General features: G+C 46.6%; 1 protein-coding gene across 2 annotated transcripts; it reads left to right on the forward strand.

Moving 5' to 3' along the window:
- The first annotated feature begins 501 nt into the window (after nucleotides 1-501).
- On the forward strand, nucleotides 502-16,605 carry KIFC1 (kinesin family member C1). Of its 2 annotated transcripts, none has more exons than XM_083160211.1 (17): nucleotides 502-645; nucleotides 3,237-3,372; nucleotides 3,497-3,617; nucleotides 4,403-4,453; nucleotides 5,016-5,048; nucleotides 5,288-5,501; nucleotides 5,855-6,032; nucleotides 6,599-6,766; nucleotides 6,855-6,977; nucleotides 7,060-7,176; nucleotides 7,260-7,433; nucleotides 10,883-11,050; nucleotides 12,960-13,098; nucleotides 13,874-14,013; nucleotides 14,142-14,215; nucleotides 14,615-14,690; nucleotides 16,318-16,605. In XM_083160211.1, exons 2-17 carry the CDS (start codon nucleotides 3,247-3,249, stop codon nucleotides 16,360-16,362), a joined length of 1,947 nt encoding a protein of 648 aa, XP_083016337.1. In that variant the 5' UTR covers nucleotides 502-645; nucleotides 3,237-3,246; the 3' UTR covers nucleotides 16,363-16,605. The 2 variants fall into 2 exon arrangements, with proteins under 2 accessions (XP_083016337.1, XP_083016338.1); XM_083160212.1 differs by having other exon boundaries at nucleotides 3,237-3,348.
- The last annotated feature ends 865 nt before the right edge of the window (nucleotides 16,606-17,470 follow it).

Raw genomic sequence — 17,470 nt, forward strand, 5'->3', positions numbered from 1 at the left:
TTAGGGTGTGGTTTGACACAAACATAATTGAAAAACTTTTCTTGACTTTTTCCCAAGTTTACATTTTGTCACTGTCGACCTTAAGCATGTAGATGTACATTGTGTTGACCTACTGTTTTATATCACACCCTACAAACAGCAGGGCCCTCTCCACCCTCTGTATTCTTGCAGGGCCTGGCTGCCCCCTGTCTCAACAGCTGCTGAGCGCCCTGCATATATAAACAGCACGGCGTGACACTACACATCAACACTAGCATAGGGATTTAACTGATAGAGACTCGAGAGCAGCTGCTAGAATGTACGAAGCTGTGTGGCGGCCATTTTCTTGAAGACAATAATACGTAAAACTGACAGGAGGTTAGCTTAGACAAAATGTCTCCTGCAGTAAAGACCAAATGCTATAGAACGATTTGCTGACCGCCAGAAGTCACCCGTGGTTGACGTAATCGGCCACGTCTATCAGCTCGCGTTGTTTTGACGAACGGTCCAATCATATTCTGAGTTCGTCATCCTGACATTTGATTGGTGCTCACGGGGGGGCAGGGCCTGTGCGGGCTAACCGCTGCCTGGTTTGAATTTGAACAGAAGGAAAAGCGCCGCTGAGCGGAGGAGAAGTTGGGACGGTGATTGTAGCGGAGCTCGCAGGTGGGTGCAGCGCGGCGGGGAGGGTACCGTGCTATACCCCGATGGCATGGGAGTGGCACCGTTACTGTGTGCATGTGGTGCCAGGTGCGGGTCTCGCTCAGTATTACCGCTCCCCCGGCAGTTACCCGGTCAGTGCACGTACAGCGGGGCAGGAATAGGGGCTGTTACCTGTATTGTCCTTATTAATGTTCCTGCTAGCTGTGTGATCAGTGTATACACAGATGAGCGTGTGCTGTGCAGGACATGGGTAATTGGGTTGACCCATATTAGGTCGACTACTGGTCGACAGGGTTGGAAGGTTGATACAAACACTAGGTCGACAATGGGAAGGTCGACATGAGTTTTTACAAATTTTGGGGGTCATAAAGTCGACTCAAGCCAGCCATACATCTACAGATCGATTCTGGTTGGAACAAAATCCTGGTAATGGATGAGATAAAATGACAGTTGACCATTTGCTTTGAAATCCTGGAAAACTGTCATTCAGATATTACCAGGATTTTGTTCCAACCAGCCCAATCTGACAATCAATCTGTAGATGTATGGCCAGGTTTACGCATGCTCTCGGCGTGCTTTTTTAAAAAAAAATTTTTTATCCCCCAACCACACCATAAGCAGGGCTGGGCAACACCGGCCCTCCAGATGTTGATGAACTACACATCCCAGCATGCCTTGCATCAGTTTCAGCATGGCCACATAACAAAACTATTGCAAAGAATCCTGGGATGTGTAGTTCACTAACATCTGGAGGGCCGGTGTTGCCCTGCCGTAGGGGATGAAACCAAGCCCAAACCAGCTGTAAAACGCCCCCTCCTAGCCCCCACACTTCCACCACAAAAGCACAACTTATGTTTGTTTTTGTTTTTTAATATAGCAACTTGTTGTTTTTATTAAAATACATATATTGTGCCTTAACATGTGTTTTACAATGATATTTAACAGCACAACACTGGCTTTTAAAGAATACAGGCTATAGTTTTTATAACTATAGTGTTTAATTGCTTTGTGAATATATTTAATGGGAGAGTGCAAAAACCGGGGTTTACAGGCTGTGTAAATGCTCCCATTTGTAATATGCCTGCGCTGGGACCTGCTCCGAGGGAAGTGGCTAGATCCCCGTCACTGGGAGGACCTTTCCCATCATGCACTGGGTCCATGTCATCTTGGAGGGGGAATAGTAACCTCTGGCGAGGTAAAGCGATGGTACAATGCAGCTGAAATAAAAGAAAATAACCTACACCGAACCTACGTTTGAGACCAAATAAAAAATACAAACAACTTCTTGTCACTTCCGCGTCCTTTCAGTGAAGGGGAACTAGTCGCATCCCCGCTCCCGGTACTGGCTGAGGACCCGCCTCCTCTGCTATCACCTTCCCGGCATTATGCCGGGTAGGAACGGCCGTGTGAAAGGGTCAGAAGCTGGGACACATATGGGTTGGAGCCCGAAATGCCGGGTGATTGCACCGTGTGTACACAAAAAGCAACTTTGTACTTCTATTACCTAAATAAAGAGGCCAACTCAATGTTACATAAACAAAACAAACAAGCTGATTTGGCAACTATGACAAGGTGTCTGTGTTGCTGTGTTCTGCATACCTCCCAACATGACCCATTCCAGGAGAGACACAATGCTCTATTCCTGGACTTTCCTCTTGATTTAAGATCAATCACTAGTGTTAAACAACCTTTCTTATCAATGAACCTGTTTAAAACAGGTGATGGTAATCCAAAATTAGGAGGGAAGTCCAGGAACATTTGCGCTGCGCATCCATTTCACTCGTTCTTTTACTAGCCACAAGTAATATATAGAAAATATAAATAATGGGAGGTACTACTATCCCCCGCCAACTTGGACTAGATAACATTACTCTACCACCACAATGAACACTTCTGTAAAACAAAAAGTAAATACAAAAAAGTTGGAACATACAGGGTGTAATTCCCCCCTGCTTAATTATCTCTTCTGTCTGGCCCTGGTTCAAAGCCTACAGGAAACAAAACGTGCCGGTGTACCCCGTATTTAATGGCCCCTCACTGGGCTCTGGGCCTATGACAACAGGGGAAGAATGTGTAGGGATCACCTGTATTTTTAGAACCAGCACTTGGCTCCTCTAGCCGGATGCAAATGCTACAGCCAGGGGTCACACGTTAGCCCTCCTAACTAGTCTACTCAGTCCAGGAATTCCTCGGGAAGTGGGGACCCTCCCATTTTAAAGGGGTCCCCCGTCTCGGTTGTATTCCAGGCCTGGGCTTATTTCCCCACACACGTGGGCGGAGGTTGTTATCTGTCAGATATATTTTAAATTGCAGCGGGACTACTGGTACAAGCAAACGTGCTCCAGCATGCTGGCAATTGGAGAACCACAAGTGCCAGCATGCCTGATCATGAAGTGCTCGCTGGCACCTGAAATAAAATAAGGATAAACTCATGGGACGGTACCAATGTTATTGAATAGTGTTCTTCACCAAGGGGGTGGCTGGCGGTATAAGGAGGTGTTCAGGCATTCCTGTTTGAAGCTGTGCGTTTTACCTTTTCCATGTATGACTCTCTGTGTTTATCATTTGTTTTTGCTCCTCGTTCTTTTATCCAGAAACCTGAATATGGATAGTCTGATAGAGGACAAGCAGCCCATCCCGAAGGCGTCTCGCCTGCCTGTCCCTCCGAGCAGAAAGAGGGCGCTGAGTGGTGAGGCGGACAACATGGTCAGTATAAAGACCAATCTGGAGGTGCGATTCTTTATTCTCTGTACTATGCTTGAATTGTATGTTGGCACAGCCAGGGCAGTTAAGGTGTGTGTTTGTGTGTATATACTGCAGTGCTCATGTGCAACGTTGTCTCCTGTCCCTTCAGAAACGTTTTAAAACTGCATCCCCAGAAGAGAAGCCTGCAAAGATCCGCGTGGCGGCGAGCATTGCCACCACCAGGCGCCGCGTGACCCCTGCTGTAGCTCTTCCAAAGCCGCAAGTGATCGGTAGGTAGCGAAGCTTTTGGAACCTGGTTTTTGAGCATCAGGGTTTTTGATTCCAGATCAAGTTCTCCGGATGAAGTTTATAAAATAACTACTTTACAAACCATCTATACTGTACATGGGGTAGCCCTGAATGGGATAGGTATTGGTGGTTGGGATGCTGGTGTTCAGAATTCCCAGAACGGCATCCCAAATGAGGAAATCCAAACAGGGCTCTGACCGTAACCCTCCCCGCAAGTTCCGTACGCTCCCTACCTGTTCACCCCCCTTCTAAGTGCCGCTACTTGTGGATTATCACCGCGCCCAGTTTTGCTACGTACGGCACCGTAGGGAAATCGATTCGCATGGGCCATTTAAAGGTCATGTGATGCAATTTTCTACTGTAATTTATTCACTGCTCACTCAGCCCGGGGCATCGCATGCAATTGTTTTATAGGGTGTGCGATGCCATGACATCAGCTATACCATAATATCATTGTACAATAATGTTTTAGGCCCCCCCCCAACTAGTGTGGCGAGCCACCGAGCCTGAAGCGTGGCGAGCACACCCTATAAAATTGCATGCGATTTTGCGGGAGATGTGATGCGATGGCCCGGGGCTGAGAGCAGTGAATGAATTACATAGGAAAATCCACTAATTGAAATGCTAAAGAAAGTCTGTGCGTTGCAATGTTAAACGCATTGTTTGCATGTAGGGACCTTACCGTTGTGTATAACCATGCACACATCCAATTACATTGGGCCTTACTGGTTCAGTCAATCTAACAATGGTATCTTCCGATCTACAGGCCGACAATCTCTTCAAGTCCTACAGCCAAAGAACCGGGTGCAGAATGCAGGTAAATGATTCATGTTGTCAGTTTGATCATTATGTCGGATGCAGCAGCATTAATACTACTGAAGGCGAATTCGGTTGAGCGCAAGGTTTAGTCCGCAAAAGATTCTCGCAGACCTTGTGCCCAATTCTGGATTGATGCGCAGACCTTTACCAGTCTGGTGGTCTCTGCGGGTCCAGGGTAGGCTCCATCTTCCCACTGGTGAGGGGGCAGTTGTAGTACTTGCCCTCGGTTATGGGTACACATTCATTCGTACATCTCTGGTCGCTGATGAAAAGGAGAAACTGAGCAATATATCTCCCCCGTGTGTATGGGGCTTAAGATTCTGTCCCTACCACACAAACCCTTCTCACTAACCCTCACCCTCTGTTGTGTTATCGCTACGTGAGCTGTTAAGTATGAACTGTACCATTGTGAATCTAATGCTGCCCACACATCGCGGTTTGGCTGGCAGATTTATCCCTGGCTGATGGACCCACAGTATAACTAGTAGAAGCTTCTAATTCCATTCGATTTAGCCATGATCTATAGATCCATTATTAACCATTGTAATGTCTCTTTGCAGCTGCTTCGGCTAAAGTCAAAGTGTCTGTCTCAGGTAAGCTTACGTGTTTATATACAATCCAGAACTCATGACTCGTACCACAATCAACCAATGATTTCTACATTAGTATCCAGCCTGCTCAGAGGTGCCTGGTATTCTTGTGCCAATCCCTTAATATTGATGGTGATATTGCAGATTGTGTATGCAAAGCTTTTTGGTGCAGTCTGACTGTATCCTCATCCACAGCTGTTGTGTGTATCACTGGAATGAACCCAGGCTTTCCCCTTTTGCAGCCGTTCGGGCAGAAGCCCCTTCAGGCAACAAGAAGCGCGCCCCCTGGGACCTTAAAGGTCAGGTTAACGACTTGCGGGACGAAGTCTCAAGGTTAAAAGGCAAAGTGGAAAACCTCTCTGGGGAGAACACGCGTCTGAAGTCCACCAAGGAGCAGCTGCAGAGGCAGGTCTCCACACTAAACCATGAGAACTCCCAGATCAGCCAGGAGCTGTGGTGAGTGGAAGCCTGCGGAAGATTGTCAAACATCTCATACAGTCCCCACTAAGGGGCTGTGCTCATTCAGAACAATGGAGCAACTAGTTCTGCCTTCTGGCACACTAACATTACAGACTTGTAATTGGGGCTCTTTAAAGGGTTACCAGCTTCAGTGGACTTCATTTGATAGTACCCATTGTGTGGGAGATGTCTGTGGCCATGGGGACCAAACAGAACTAGTGATTTGGTTCTAAATTCAATAAAATGAGTTACCCTGGTCTTTTGCGGTTCTATGTAATGCTTGTTGCATCCAGTTACGCAGCGAGACGTCTTTGGTGTGTACGTTGTCTCACCGTGTCTCTTGTGTTTAGTGAAGTGACGTCCAAGCTACAGTCTCGGGAGGAGAAGCTGGTGGACTCGGAGAAAGAGGTGCGGAGGCTCGCCGATCTCTGCCAGCGGCAGGAAGCAGAGTTGACTACTGAAAAATGCGCCGTAGCGGAGCTTAGGCAGACCTGTCAAAGTGTGACCCAGCAACTGAAAGACAAAGAGGTAGGCGGAGATTACTTCTATTGTGTTGCTGCTGTAATAAGTACTATTCTTTTTAATTTTGTAGCTATTCTTTCTTTTATGAGTTCTGGGTGTCTTTTTCTATCTGATTTTATCTGTCCATTTACAAGCGGTGTTGGGAAAATCACAGGAGCAAAGTGATTTGTTACTTTTATGTCTATTCAATCAAAGTAAGAATGGATCCGACAATACCTATTCAATTGTGCAGCCAAATCAGACTGTCGGTTTTGGCTGCTGCTGCTGTTCACCCGGCCCAGTCCTCCCCTCCATATGTCCTCAGTCCAACCTTTTTTTAAAGTCTGATTGAGATTGTTGAAAACCTGATGAATTTGGCCCCGTTTCTGACGAGTGAATTGGTGACTATTCTGCTGATCTACGAGTTTTCCAACGGGTCGGAGCTTTCCGGCCTGTCTGAAAACAATTGAATAGGTCGAATCATGAATTTGGCAAAAAAAAAGTTGTAACCTGACATTTTCTGACAATCAGTCGTTTCTGACTCTAATTGATTAGATCCCTCAACTTTAATTTACACCTGATTTTGTTTGTAGGTTAAGCTGATGGGTTTAGATGGGGAAAACTCAAGGCTGCAGGCACTTGCGAACGACCAGATGCATGAAATTGTTGCCCTGAAGTCCTGTGCGGCAGAAAGGGAAACGCAAATCTACACATTGGAGACCGAACGTAGGAGGTTACACAACACCGTGCAGGAGCTGAAGGTAAGGGGGGAACAAATACCGCAGGGCTTTCTCTGCAATGCCGCATAAGTGGGCACCTGACCATCTAATCCAACCTCTTCTGTCTCAGGGGAACATTCGCGTGTTCTGTAGGGTCCGGCCGCCGATTCAGACTGAGAGCAATCTACCTGCTGGCCACATTATCTTTCCAAACGATGACGAGAGGGCCATTGTGCTAACAAAGATGGAGGAGGTCAGTCAGATACTTTACTCACGTCAAGGTCTTGGTTAAATTGAGATCTATAGCTCTGTAACCTCCATTCTTTTTCCTTCAGTCTCACATTGGCCGGGAGAAGAGTCAGTCTCTGAAATACGACTTTAATTTTGACTGCATTTTCCCACCGTCCACCAGTCAGGCTGCGGTGTTTGAGGAGATCTCATTGTTGGTTCAGGTAGGCACCTCTGCCGCATCCCCCTGTTTAGTGGTTGTTTCCGTAGCTTAACGCCACTGAAGGCTGCATTTTCTCCCATTTAGTCGGCCCTTGATGGGTATCCGGTGTGTATATTTGCTTATGGTCAAACTGGCAGCGGGAAGACGTACACCATGGAAGGTCCAGATAATGTCTCGGGGGATACCATTGGAATGATTCCCAGAGCTATCCGGCAGATCTTCAGTAGTGCGGAGGAGTTGAAGGCTAAAGGGTGGCAGGTCAGTGAGATGTTTGTCTACGACGTGTAATCCTTCTGGGGACGAGCGTACAAAGCAGAACTCCTAATGACTTGTGTCTATCGGTTCCAAAGCTCCTAACAACAAAGTGCATAAACAAGAAAAACAAAAAAAAGACGAGTACATGGTATATAAACCGTTTTACATCAGGGGACATGACACAGAGATAACCTTCAATGTGGCAGAAACCGAGGGTTAGTGGCCATTGTATGGAGTAGAAGGTAGTTTATTCTCATGTGGTTTTCCTCCTCTTAGAGGACCCTGATAGTCAGAGCTAATGGGGTAGACAATGAGCATGGAATAGGGGGTTAAGGTGACAGATGGCTGGGTTTGATGAAGGAGTTGGTCGTGAGAGCCCGTTGCAAGGTTTTTAGGTAGGTGGGTTCTGATAAGGAGAGGTAGGGAGCACCACGGGCACAAAAGGATGTAAGAAAAAAGAGGAGGATGTAGTACGCCTGCAGAGTAAGATGAGCCGGGCAGCAGCATTGATGATAGATGTGGAGAAAGACTGTCAGGGAGATTTCTACAGTCCAATCTGGAAATGACGAGGGTCATGATAGCACCTACTGTTAGAAATATTTTTGATAGTGATATCTCCAAGATCACGGCAAGGTGTAGGGGGATAACTGGAAACTTTGAATTCGGTGGCTCGTGCCCTCCGATGGCACTAATGTTGGGCGTGCACGCCCTGAGGGGTGCATGACTGGCACCTACAGAGGTGCTGGGCTACCCCAAGCTCTCCAGACAGCGGGGACAGGTGGGTTTGGCAGGAAACGTTTTGCCCTACAAAAATTTGGACAGGGTGCGCAATAATACAGCGTTTTTGAGATATAAAAGGCAGGACTGTGATAAGTCCTGTGTGACTGGAAGAAGAGGGAGGTTTACAAGGGTCTCTCCAAGACTGCGTACTTGACGGCTGGTGGAATTTGTTGTGCCGTTAATAGAAAGTGAGATTGTGGGAGGTGAGGAGTTTTTTTTTATATTTTATTTATTTAAAGGTAGAGGAGAGCGGTACGGTTGGGGATAAGATGAGGACCATGGATAGAGAGGTGGTAAGCGAAAGGATGGATGGATGAAATTTATTGAGGGTCTTATGGAAGTTAGGCCTATGGAGTCAATTTCTTATGTGAAATATCAAGACAGTAAAGGATAGAAAATGAAGACTGGAGTCTAGATAGGGGTTGGCCAAGGAGGGCTGGGGTATAGGTGTGCCGGGGGCTGGAAGACTGGGAAGGGATGAGGTTGAGAGCATACATTTGAGGAAGTCCTCATTAGAGAGTGGTTTCCCCACTGCTGTCTGGCAGGACGTGAACTTGCTATGAGGTGAACTTGGAATGCCAGGGTTGGGGTGATGTCCTGGTGGGACGAGTTGGTTGGCATAGCCAGAGGATAGAAGAACCCCACCACCATGGTGGGCCCTGGGATTGGGGAGTCTATGTTGTGGCCCCATAGTGGAGAACGTGGCAGGAGTAGGGGTGTCATAGGGAGACCCCAGGGTTCTGTGATGGCTAGGAGATTCAGGGAGTTGAAGAGAAGGGTGGAGATGAATGAGTTAGCATTGCATTGTAGAGCGCACAGGAGGGAGTTTGTGGGAGAGCTGTGAATGAGATGATCTGGGTTGCTGTATTGTTGAGGTGAGACTTTTATATGGAGGGCAGGGATAAAGAGGATGTCGTGATGGTTCTAGCTCCTGTGCTGGGAAGGGAAACTGCTGGAGGTGGCCAGTGAGAGGTTGGAGATAAGGTCTGAGTGCATTGTGGTAGTAGGACCAAGGAGGGGCAGCATTAAATGAAAGTGGGGTAACAGGACAGGATGGGAAGGAGGGAAGTGGAGAGGAGGCACAGGAGAGAAAGGTGATGTAGAAGACTACAGGAGAATGATAGAAGTGGGAACATGGCACAAGCTACAGCATTAGGTAGACACTCATTGATGGGGGGGCGTCAAGGAAAACATGGACCGATGTGGTAAATAGGGAACCATAGTGTGGATCTGTTAATTCAGACCAGAGTTTATAGGGTATAAAGGCAAAATTACATTGGTGCAGCTGAACAATAAGACACAACGTACAAGCAATTGCCGGTGAAATGGAAAGTGTTTGCAGTGTCCGAAACAGGGAGTTAAGAATGGAGCATCCTGGTCCTACAACCACAAGGTGAATGATGTGCGGAGCGGGTGACTCAAGTTCTCCTTCGGTCTAACACCGATATAATGCAGAAGTTGTGCATCCGTTTTATTTGCCTTTGATAAATGGCGTACAGCTTTATATGGTCACAGCCTATAGAATGTAAATAAATGTGTTCCCAGTAATTCGAATCTACAACCACTCTGCACCCCATAGAATGGATGGCAATGTAATGGATTAAACAACCTGCATAACCTAGATCTCAGTATTTAGAATGAGTTCATCCCGTCACAAGGACAAGAGTAGACCGGCCAATGAATCTGAAGGTTCTTTTGGTCTATTGATGTCTGAATTCTAGAATGTATCCTGTGAGATTATATGCAGAGGTAACCGGTGTCTGAATTCTATAATGTATCCTGTGAGATTATATGCAGAGGTAACCGGTGTCGGAATTCTATAATGTATCCTGTGAGATTATATGCCGAGGTAACCGGTGTCTGAATTCTAGAATGTATCCTGTGAGATTATATGCCTAGGTAACCGGTGTCTAAATTCTAGAATGTATCCTGTGAGATTATATGCCTAGGTAACCGGTGTCTGAATTCTAGAATGTATCCTGTGAGATTATATGCCTAGGTAACCGGTGTCTGAATTCTAGAATGTATCCTGTGAGATTATATGCCTAGGTAACCGGTGTCTGAATTCTATAATGTATCCTGTGAGATTATATGCAGAGGTAACCGATGTCTGAATTCTATAATGTATCCTGTGAGATTATATGCAGAGGTAACCGGTGTCTGAATTCTATAATGTATCCTGTGAGATTATATGCAGAGGTAACCGGTGTCTGGATTCTATAATGTATCCTGTGAGATTATATGCCTAGGTAACCGGTGTCTGAATTCTATAATGTATCCTGTGAGATTATATGCAGAGGTAACCGGTGTCTGAATTCTATAAAGTATCCTGTGAGATTATATGCAGAGGTAACCGGTGTCTGAATTCTATAATGTATCCTGTGAGATTATATGCAGAGGTAACCGGTGTCTGTATTCTATAATGTATCCTGTGAGATTATATGCAGAGGTAACCGGTGTCTGGATTCTATAATGTATCCTGTGAGATTATATGCAGAGGTAACCGGTGTCTGTATTCTATAATGTATCCTGTGAGATTATATGCCTAGGTAACCGGTGTCTGAATTCTATCATGTATCCTGTGAGATTATATGCAGAGGTAACCGGTGTCTGAATTCTATCATGTATCCTGTGAGATTATATGCAGAGGTAACCGATGTCTCCTCGTTTAGTATAAGTTTACAGCCAGTTTCCTGGAAATCTACAATGAGACCCTGAGGGACCTGCTTGTAAACCGGCCGGACAAAAAACAAGACTATGAAATTCGGAAAGTCAGTTCGTCCAGCAATGACGTGTATGTCACCAATCTCCGCTACGTGGACGTTTCAAGTGTGGAAGAGGTGAGTCTGAGGCCTGTGACTTGGCCAAGGTCGAACTTTGTAATCTTGCAGAAAAGGTGAATTTCCATCTGTCTCTTGGATGACCGGTCTTATAAATCAAATTATGTTTTTATAAAGCTAAAAATTATATTGGCCCAATGTCCTGTGCATCAGGGATGCTTATTCCATGATCCTACTTGAAGAAGATGGGATTTGTACTTTTACCTGGGAAGTGGGTTTGGTACGTAGCCTGGCGGCTGCCTTATTTGTGTAGTTTCACGGCGGCAGCCTAAGCTACGATATCAGCATAGGCTGCCGCTGTGAAGCTACACAAGTAACTACGTACTGTTGCCGGGAACTGCATCTCTGTCCCTGGCAAGCCTAGTCAGCGCCTCTCTCACACTGCCGGCGCCAGCATGATGCCCTCTCTTTGGCGGAGAGGGGATCATGCCGGCGGAGAGGCACTCCATCTGTTCGACACACAGGAGCGTCTCAAACGCTCCAGCAATGAGGCGCTATTGCTGCAGGGTACAGCAATACTGGCCACCGGGTTAGGGGTTCTGTAGCACCTTCTCAAACCCCCACTACCCACTGCAGCCCAAAGCGTGGCGAGCGGACGTGTTACGCGTTCTCCCGACCTTTTCATACCCCCACTATCCATGTTGGCTTGGAGTTGATTTTATATAGTGTGGAGAGCGCAGTGGATTACCATGCGGCTCGCTGCACTCGCCACACTATATAAAATCAACTCCACACTGACGTGGGTAGTGGGGGTTGGAGCATCTCTCCGCCAGCGGCAGCATGATTCCCTCTCCGCCAAAGAGAGGGGATCATGCTGGCGCCGGCAGTGTGAGTCGCTGACTAGGCTTGTCAGGGACAGAGATGCCGTTCACGGCAACAGTACGGTAGTTACTTGTGTACTTTCACGGCGGCAGCCTACGCTGATAACGTAGCTTATAACACAGGATCTGACGGATGCTTAAGCGGCCGCGGGAACACTACGCTACTTCTGACTAGGCAATCTACGCTGGCCGCGGGAACACTACGCTGATTCTGACAGGAACGCTATTAGTGTTCACTCTAGGTTTTTGGTCGGCAGGGAGCCAGGGGGGTTGTCCGGGCCCGCCGTCGTCACAAAATGGGCGTGCCCGGGCCGCGACATCGTGAAAAGGGGTGTGCCCGGCCGCCGTCACTAAAGGAGGTGGGCCCGGCCGTTGCTACAGGGGGTGGGCTCGGCCCCTCCGAAGGTGCCGGGGAAGCGCCGGGCATCGCTGTCTAAGGTGGCGCTGGGCTTCCCCATACAAGCAGTCGGGGCAGGCACCAGGCTGTTTTAGTGGGGCGCTGCTAGCGGGGCAGGGCGCAGAGCCCCACTAAAACCACCTAGCGGGAACACTACGCTATGCTGCCGGCGTAACTGCAGCTGTGAAACTACACAAGTACAGTGGGTTTAGCTCTAATAATGGTCCTAGCTTTGTGATACATGGAGATCTGCAAGGCAGAACCTGTAGCCCCCCCCCCCCCCTCACTATTAGAGTTAGTGTTCATAAAGGAGACTGCTGTAAGACTGGTTTGGGAAAGTTGAGGTCACAAGGAGCTATAGGAGGAATGAATGGCTGCTCCATATGTAGCAACCCTTGTGAATGTGCCAGAATCTCGCACCAGGAGATAAGAATCTTCCATATCCAGGTTTATTGTGTTTAAGCCGTATTTCGCTACCTTTTTGGTTTAAACAAGTCGCCACTATATCAGTATCTGTCTGACTTTTTTCATGACCAGTGGATCATTAAAACCTGTGAGAACCCAATCTAGTCATTAATACGCTGGTTCTGAGCTGGATCTGGGTGGTTGATGCACACTTGGGGATTCCTATGGTACTTAAACTAACCCGAGCATCCTGTCCCCTCTTCACCATATCTTTTGCTTTTTGCAGGTGCATGAACTTCTCCGAACGGCAAAAACCAATCGCTCTGTGGCAAAAACTGCCCTCAATGACCGCTCGTCCCGCAGCCACAGTGTGTTCCAGCTGAAGATTGAGGGACAGAACAGTCTGAGAGGTGTCCGGACATCATGTAAGTTGTGTTTCTGTCACAATCTGTCCTGGTTATGTGACTATGGAACCGATGCAGTCTGATGTATAGCATTAATCAATTTCCTTTGCATCACACTCCAAGAATATATGTGCTTCCATAACCTGACAGCACACAATAAGCTTATATCCACTCCCTTTTAATCTGCGCTGCGGAATGTAGGGTATTCAATTTACCATCCTGGCGGCAGCCAGAATACCAGGGCCGGAATCCCAACATGGAAGGAGAGGTTAATGCTGGAATTCCGACTGCTGGGATACTGATCATAAGCATGCAACTTCTGTTGGGAGGGGGGATTGGGGTGTCTAGAGGGTTAGGTTCTGGTACTAGCAAAGGACTGGGGGGGAGGGATAGGGGGCAGGCAGAAAAATGCAAGTAAACTTACAGGACCCCTGTTGCGATTCCCTACTTCAGGATGCTGATGTGTGTATTGTGACTGCCTTAATTCCCACCCCCCTCCCCCCCTGCTCATCATCTGTATGTGGTCCCTTCCTACAGCTGCGTTCCACTATAAAAGAGACTATGTGGAAACATCCAGCAGCTGATTCTGCAGCCTGTCTGGTCACCAGAGCTATCGGTGTTAGTCATTGTGTGTTTGGTCACAACAGTGCTGACATGGTGTGGTACAAAAAGTCAACGTAGTCTGAATGTAGACTTTGCCAGATTATCGTTCTAGCATTCTGACATTATAACGTGACGATTGTGTATATAATGTACTTGTGGCTTTGTATTTGAGACTTTCATTCTTTCTTACCAGCTGTCCTCAGTCTGATAGACCTTGCTGGGAGCGAGCGGCTAGACCGGTCACTGTCTACAGGAGATCGACTAAAGGAAACACAGAGCATTAACACCTCCCTGTCCACACTAGGGATGGTGATCACCTCGTTGTGCAACAAGGTAATCACATGGAGGGCTAGAAGCGGGTCACTTCTGATCTGCGGGTAGAGAGACACTTAAAGTGGGGTAGAGGTGGCACCATCTGGTATCGGGATGTCCGTGTGACTTGTTCCTTTTCCTTCCTGCAGGATACACACATTCCGTACAGGAATAGTAAGCTGACTTATCTCCTTCAGAACAGCTTGGGAGGTAACTCTAAAGTGTAAGTTGTGTGTTTTTGATGGCTGTGCAGCATTACCCTTACCTCTATGGGTGGGTGTAGGTCTGACTGTCAACATGGACATTACAACTATGTTAACGGTCAACACTGCTTGTCACCTGAATATCAACACCAGAATGTTGACATACTTGTGTTTTTTGTTTGTTTTTTGCATATTGCAGACATTCTGGTGTTGACATTAAGAACATGTCTACATTTGTAAATGTGGCAATTATTTTTGTTGCATTTATGTCCATGTTGACATTCTGAACCAGTAAACATTGGTGCTGGATCCCCTTTGGGGGCCGGTCTTGTGTCTTATCACCTATGTCTATGGATGTTCTCCTCCCATCTGGGCAGTCGCTGCCACCTCCTTATTTGTCTCCCTTCGCTTCATTCTAGGTTGATGTTTGCAAACATATCTCCCTTGGAAGAAAACTTTGCCGAGTCTCTCAACTCCCTCCGGTTTGCCAGCAAGGTGAGAGCACGGGACGGCACAAGCTGATATTTTGTTTCAGTACTTATGTAGGGTACACACCAGGACGACCCGCTCACGGTGACACTGTGGGGGCACGACCCGCTCACGATGTGCACCGTGAGCGGGTCTGATCCGATGGCGACCCGCACCCGGATGTATGGTCGTCATTGAGATCCTACCTGCAGCAGGTAGGATCTCAATAACGACCGACCCGCATCGGATCGGTATCGGTCCACACCAGGACAGAAAAGGGCCCAATCAGCACACAATCTACATCCAATTGGCCGGAATTGGATCTAGATTGAGGGGATCGGGCCCTAGTCGTCCTGGTGTGTACCCAGCATTAGAATCAGTGATTGCGTCTTTCATCTCTTTTGGTTATTTTTCCTATCAAATGACTTTACTTTTTATAATTCTGTTCAAGCAACCAATTATAATAAGAATGAACATAGAAGTTAGAGGCTTTATAACCACTTTTATACTAACAATTTACATCTTTATATTTACCGCACTTCATTAATAATTATACTATGTTTCAACAATATATAAAAACAAAGTAACAAATTGTAACATTATACCTGGTTTATCTTTATTGATCTGCCTTTATCTTTTTATCCATGTTTTATGTACATTTCGATTCATCTCTATTTATCTCCAATTACATGTGCAAACGCGATGTACATTTAATGTGATACTCTTCATTTATTCAGATGGTGACAACCTTATGTTGTTGTGTGTACCAACTATTGCTTGTCCTTATGAAAATATGCATAAAAAAGAATCTGATTGGTCAAGGCTGCACTATGACCCTGAACGCACCGACACGTCACTTTAATGGGTGTGCACGTTATATCGGTAGACCGTGAAAAACCATTAATACTAAAGGATTCCGCCCAATCTCTGGCACCACAGAGGTGGTTGGGGAATGAAGATGTGTAAGGCAAATGAGCCACCTCTACCCCCTTTTTGTTTTTAAATCTCTTCTGGTCAAATGTAAAAGGCCCCGATACAATAGTCAAAAATGGGTCGATTTCACTCAATTCCGGCATTCGGCCTAAGTAGGTGGTCTCCGATTCCTCCAATCAGTGGCGAGACCTTTTGCAGGTGCAGCAAACTTGACTCACAACTCCGTACTCCTACAATGTGTGACCTAACACCGTATTCTGGTTGTGACTCTCAAGGCTGAATTTTAAAGCCGTGCGAGTCCCCCCGCATAGCGCTGGGTGTTCCCATGGGCTATGCCCCCCTGCCCACGTTGCTAGGTGCGAGCGGGCACGGCAAACATGCAGTTCACCATGCCTGTTCGCACCAAACGTCTGCAGATGCTTCTGTCAGAATAGTGCGGCTGATAAGACCACATTTAGTCACATGATAAGATCCTGTGCCAATCGGAGCAGGCCTGCTGGAGTGGCCTTTTTTTATAGCGCAGCCAAGAAAAAGGTGTTCTGGATAAACCCAAAGGGTAATGCCAGGCGTTAGGGAAAGTATTGCTGTGTCTTGTGGAATTGTGTTTCTAGAAGTCTCCCTTGCCTAGCAATTACTGGACTTTATGATTTAGGAATTATGATTTGGTATAGCCGGAGTGACATTAATATGTTGGGTAACTCTCTCTTCCTTTGTGTTCCAGGTAAATGAGTGCGTGATCGGCACGGCAAGAGCCAACCGGAAGTGAGCCTTGTTCTCTATAGTGGGTCAGACAGTCACTATTTTAGAAGATTATTATTATTTTATATAGCTTTTCTTGTACATATGTAAATATGAATCTGACTGTTTGTATATATCCTTACTCATAAAGGTTTCTACATTGTTTTTTTTATGGTGTATAATTCATTGTATACTGCTCCTGACTTGTAGTGCACATTGCATTTGTGTAATAGTTTTGTTACTTTGTACAGTGTCCCCTGCGTCCATCATCCCCCCCCCCCCCTTCACATGGCACTGCCCCGATCCTATGTGCCCAGGGCAAACCTGGAGCCTGTAGAATTATATACTGGGGGTAGTCTAAATATCCGGCCACTCCCATTTATATCCTAGGTAATACGCTGAAGATGACCATAGAACAGTTCTGCAATTTACCAAATCTCGCTAATAAGACACTCGGTTAACATTAATAACGGAACACTGGTAAAACAATTGATTTAATACTCAAGTCAGTGCTATAGTACAGCTTAAAGGGTTGACTGACTAGGTCAATGTGGAAATCATAGCGTCCTGAAAAGGCTGATATGAGTTTAAGTGGCAGATGTATTAAGCTGTGATAAGGGAGGGGAAGTGAGTCGACTAGTCCCCAACTGCCATCATGTTTCAGCAGAAGAAAACGGGCAGCACCTGGTGATCCGGCTTTATGGGCAGATGATACAATATCAGACAGTTTGTATACTCCACGGCCCATTCTGTCTGATGCTCCTCCAGCAGTACCACCCCCACCTGTGCTGCTCTTCAGCTTATTAGGCAGGTGAGTTTCATGGATCAAAAGTAGACTTCAAAGGTGCGCACCCGAATCTCGCGCTAACCGGGGCTTCCTGTGGTAAGCGGTACCAGGGGTATACTCTCATTGAAAGCATTTGTACAAAGTCTGAACCTGGCTTTTAGCATTGGCGGAAGATTTTGTTATTGCTTTTAATTTTTAGTACTGAGAGTCGGAAAACGTGCGTATCCCAATCTTGCGCTTAAAGTCAACTTGGTGGCTGTCCATCTATTTGTGACAACGGTATTATGTGCGCAAGTAAAACCTGGGTAGGATGAAGATACTATTTACACCAAAAAAGTGCGTATGCTGC

Source organism: Crinia signifera, chromosome 9 (assembly GCF_055691185.1).
Source record: "Crinia signifera chromosome 9, ASM5569118v1, whole genome shotgun sequence".
Classification (NCBI taxonomy): domain Eukaryota; kingdom Metazoa; phylum Chordata; class Amphibia; order Anura; family Myobatrachidae; genus Crinia; species Crinia signifera.

Coding starts and splice junctions, on each gene's coding strand:
- KIFC1 (XM_083160211.1), top strand. CDS start 3,247: ATGGATAGTCTGATAGAGGACAAGCAGCCCATCCCGAAGGCGTCTCGC. Junction 3,618..4,402: donor TCCAAAGCCGCAAGTGATCG/GTAGGTAGCGAA, acceptor TCCGATCTACAG/GCCGACAATCTCTTCAAGTC. Junction 11,051..12,959: donor ACGTTTCAAGTGTGGAAGAG/GTGAGTCTGAGG, acceptor TGCTTTTTGCAG/GTGCATGAACTTCTCCGAAC.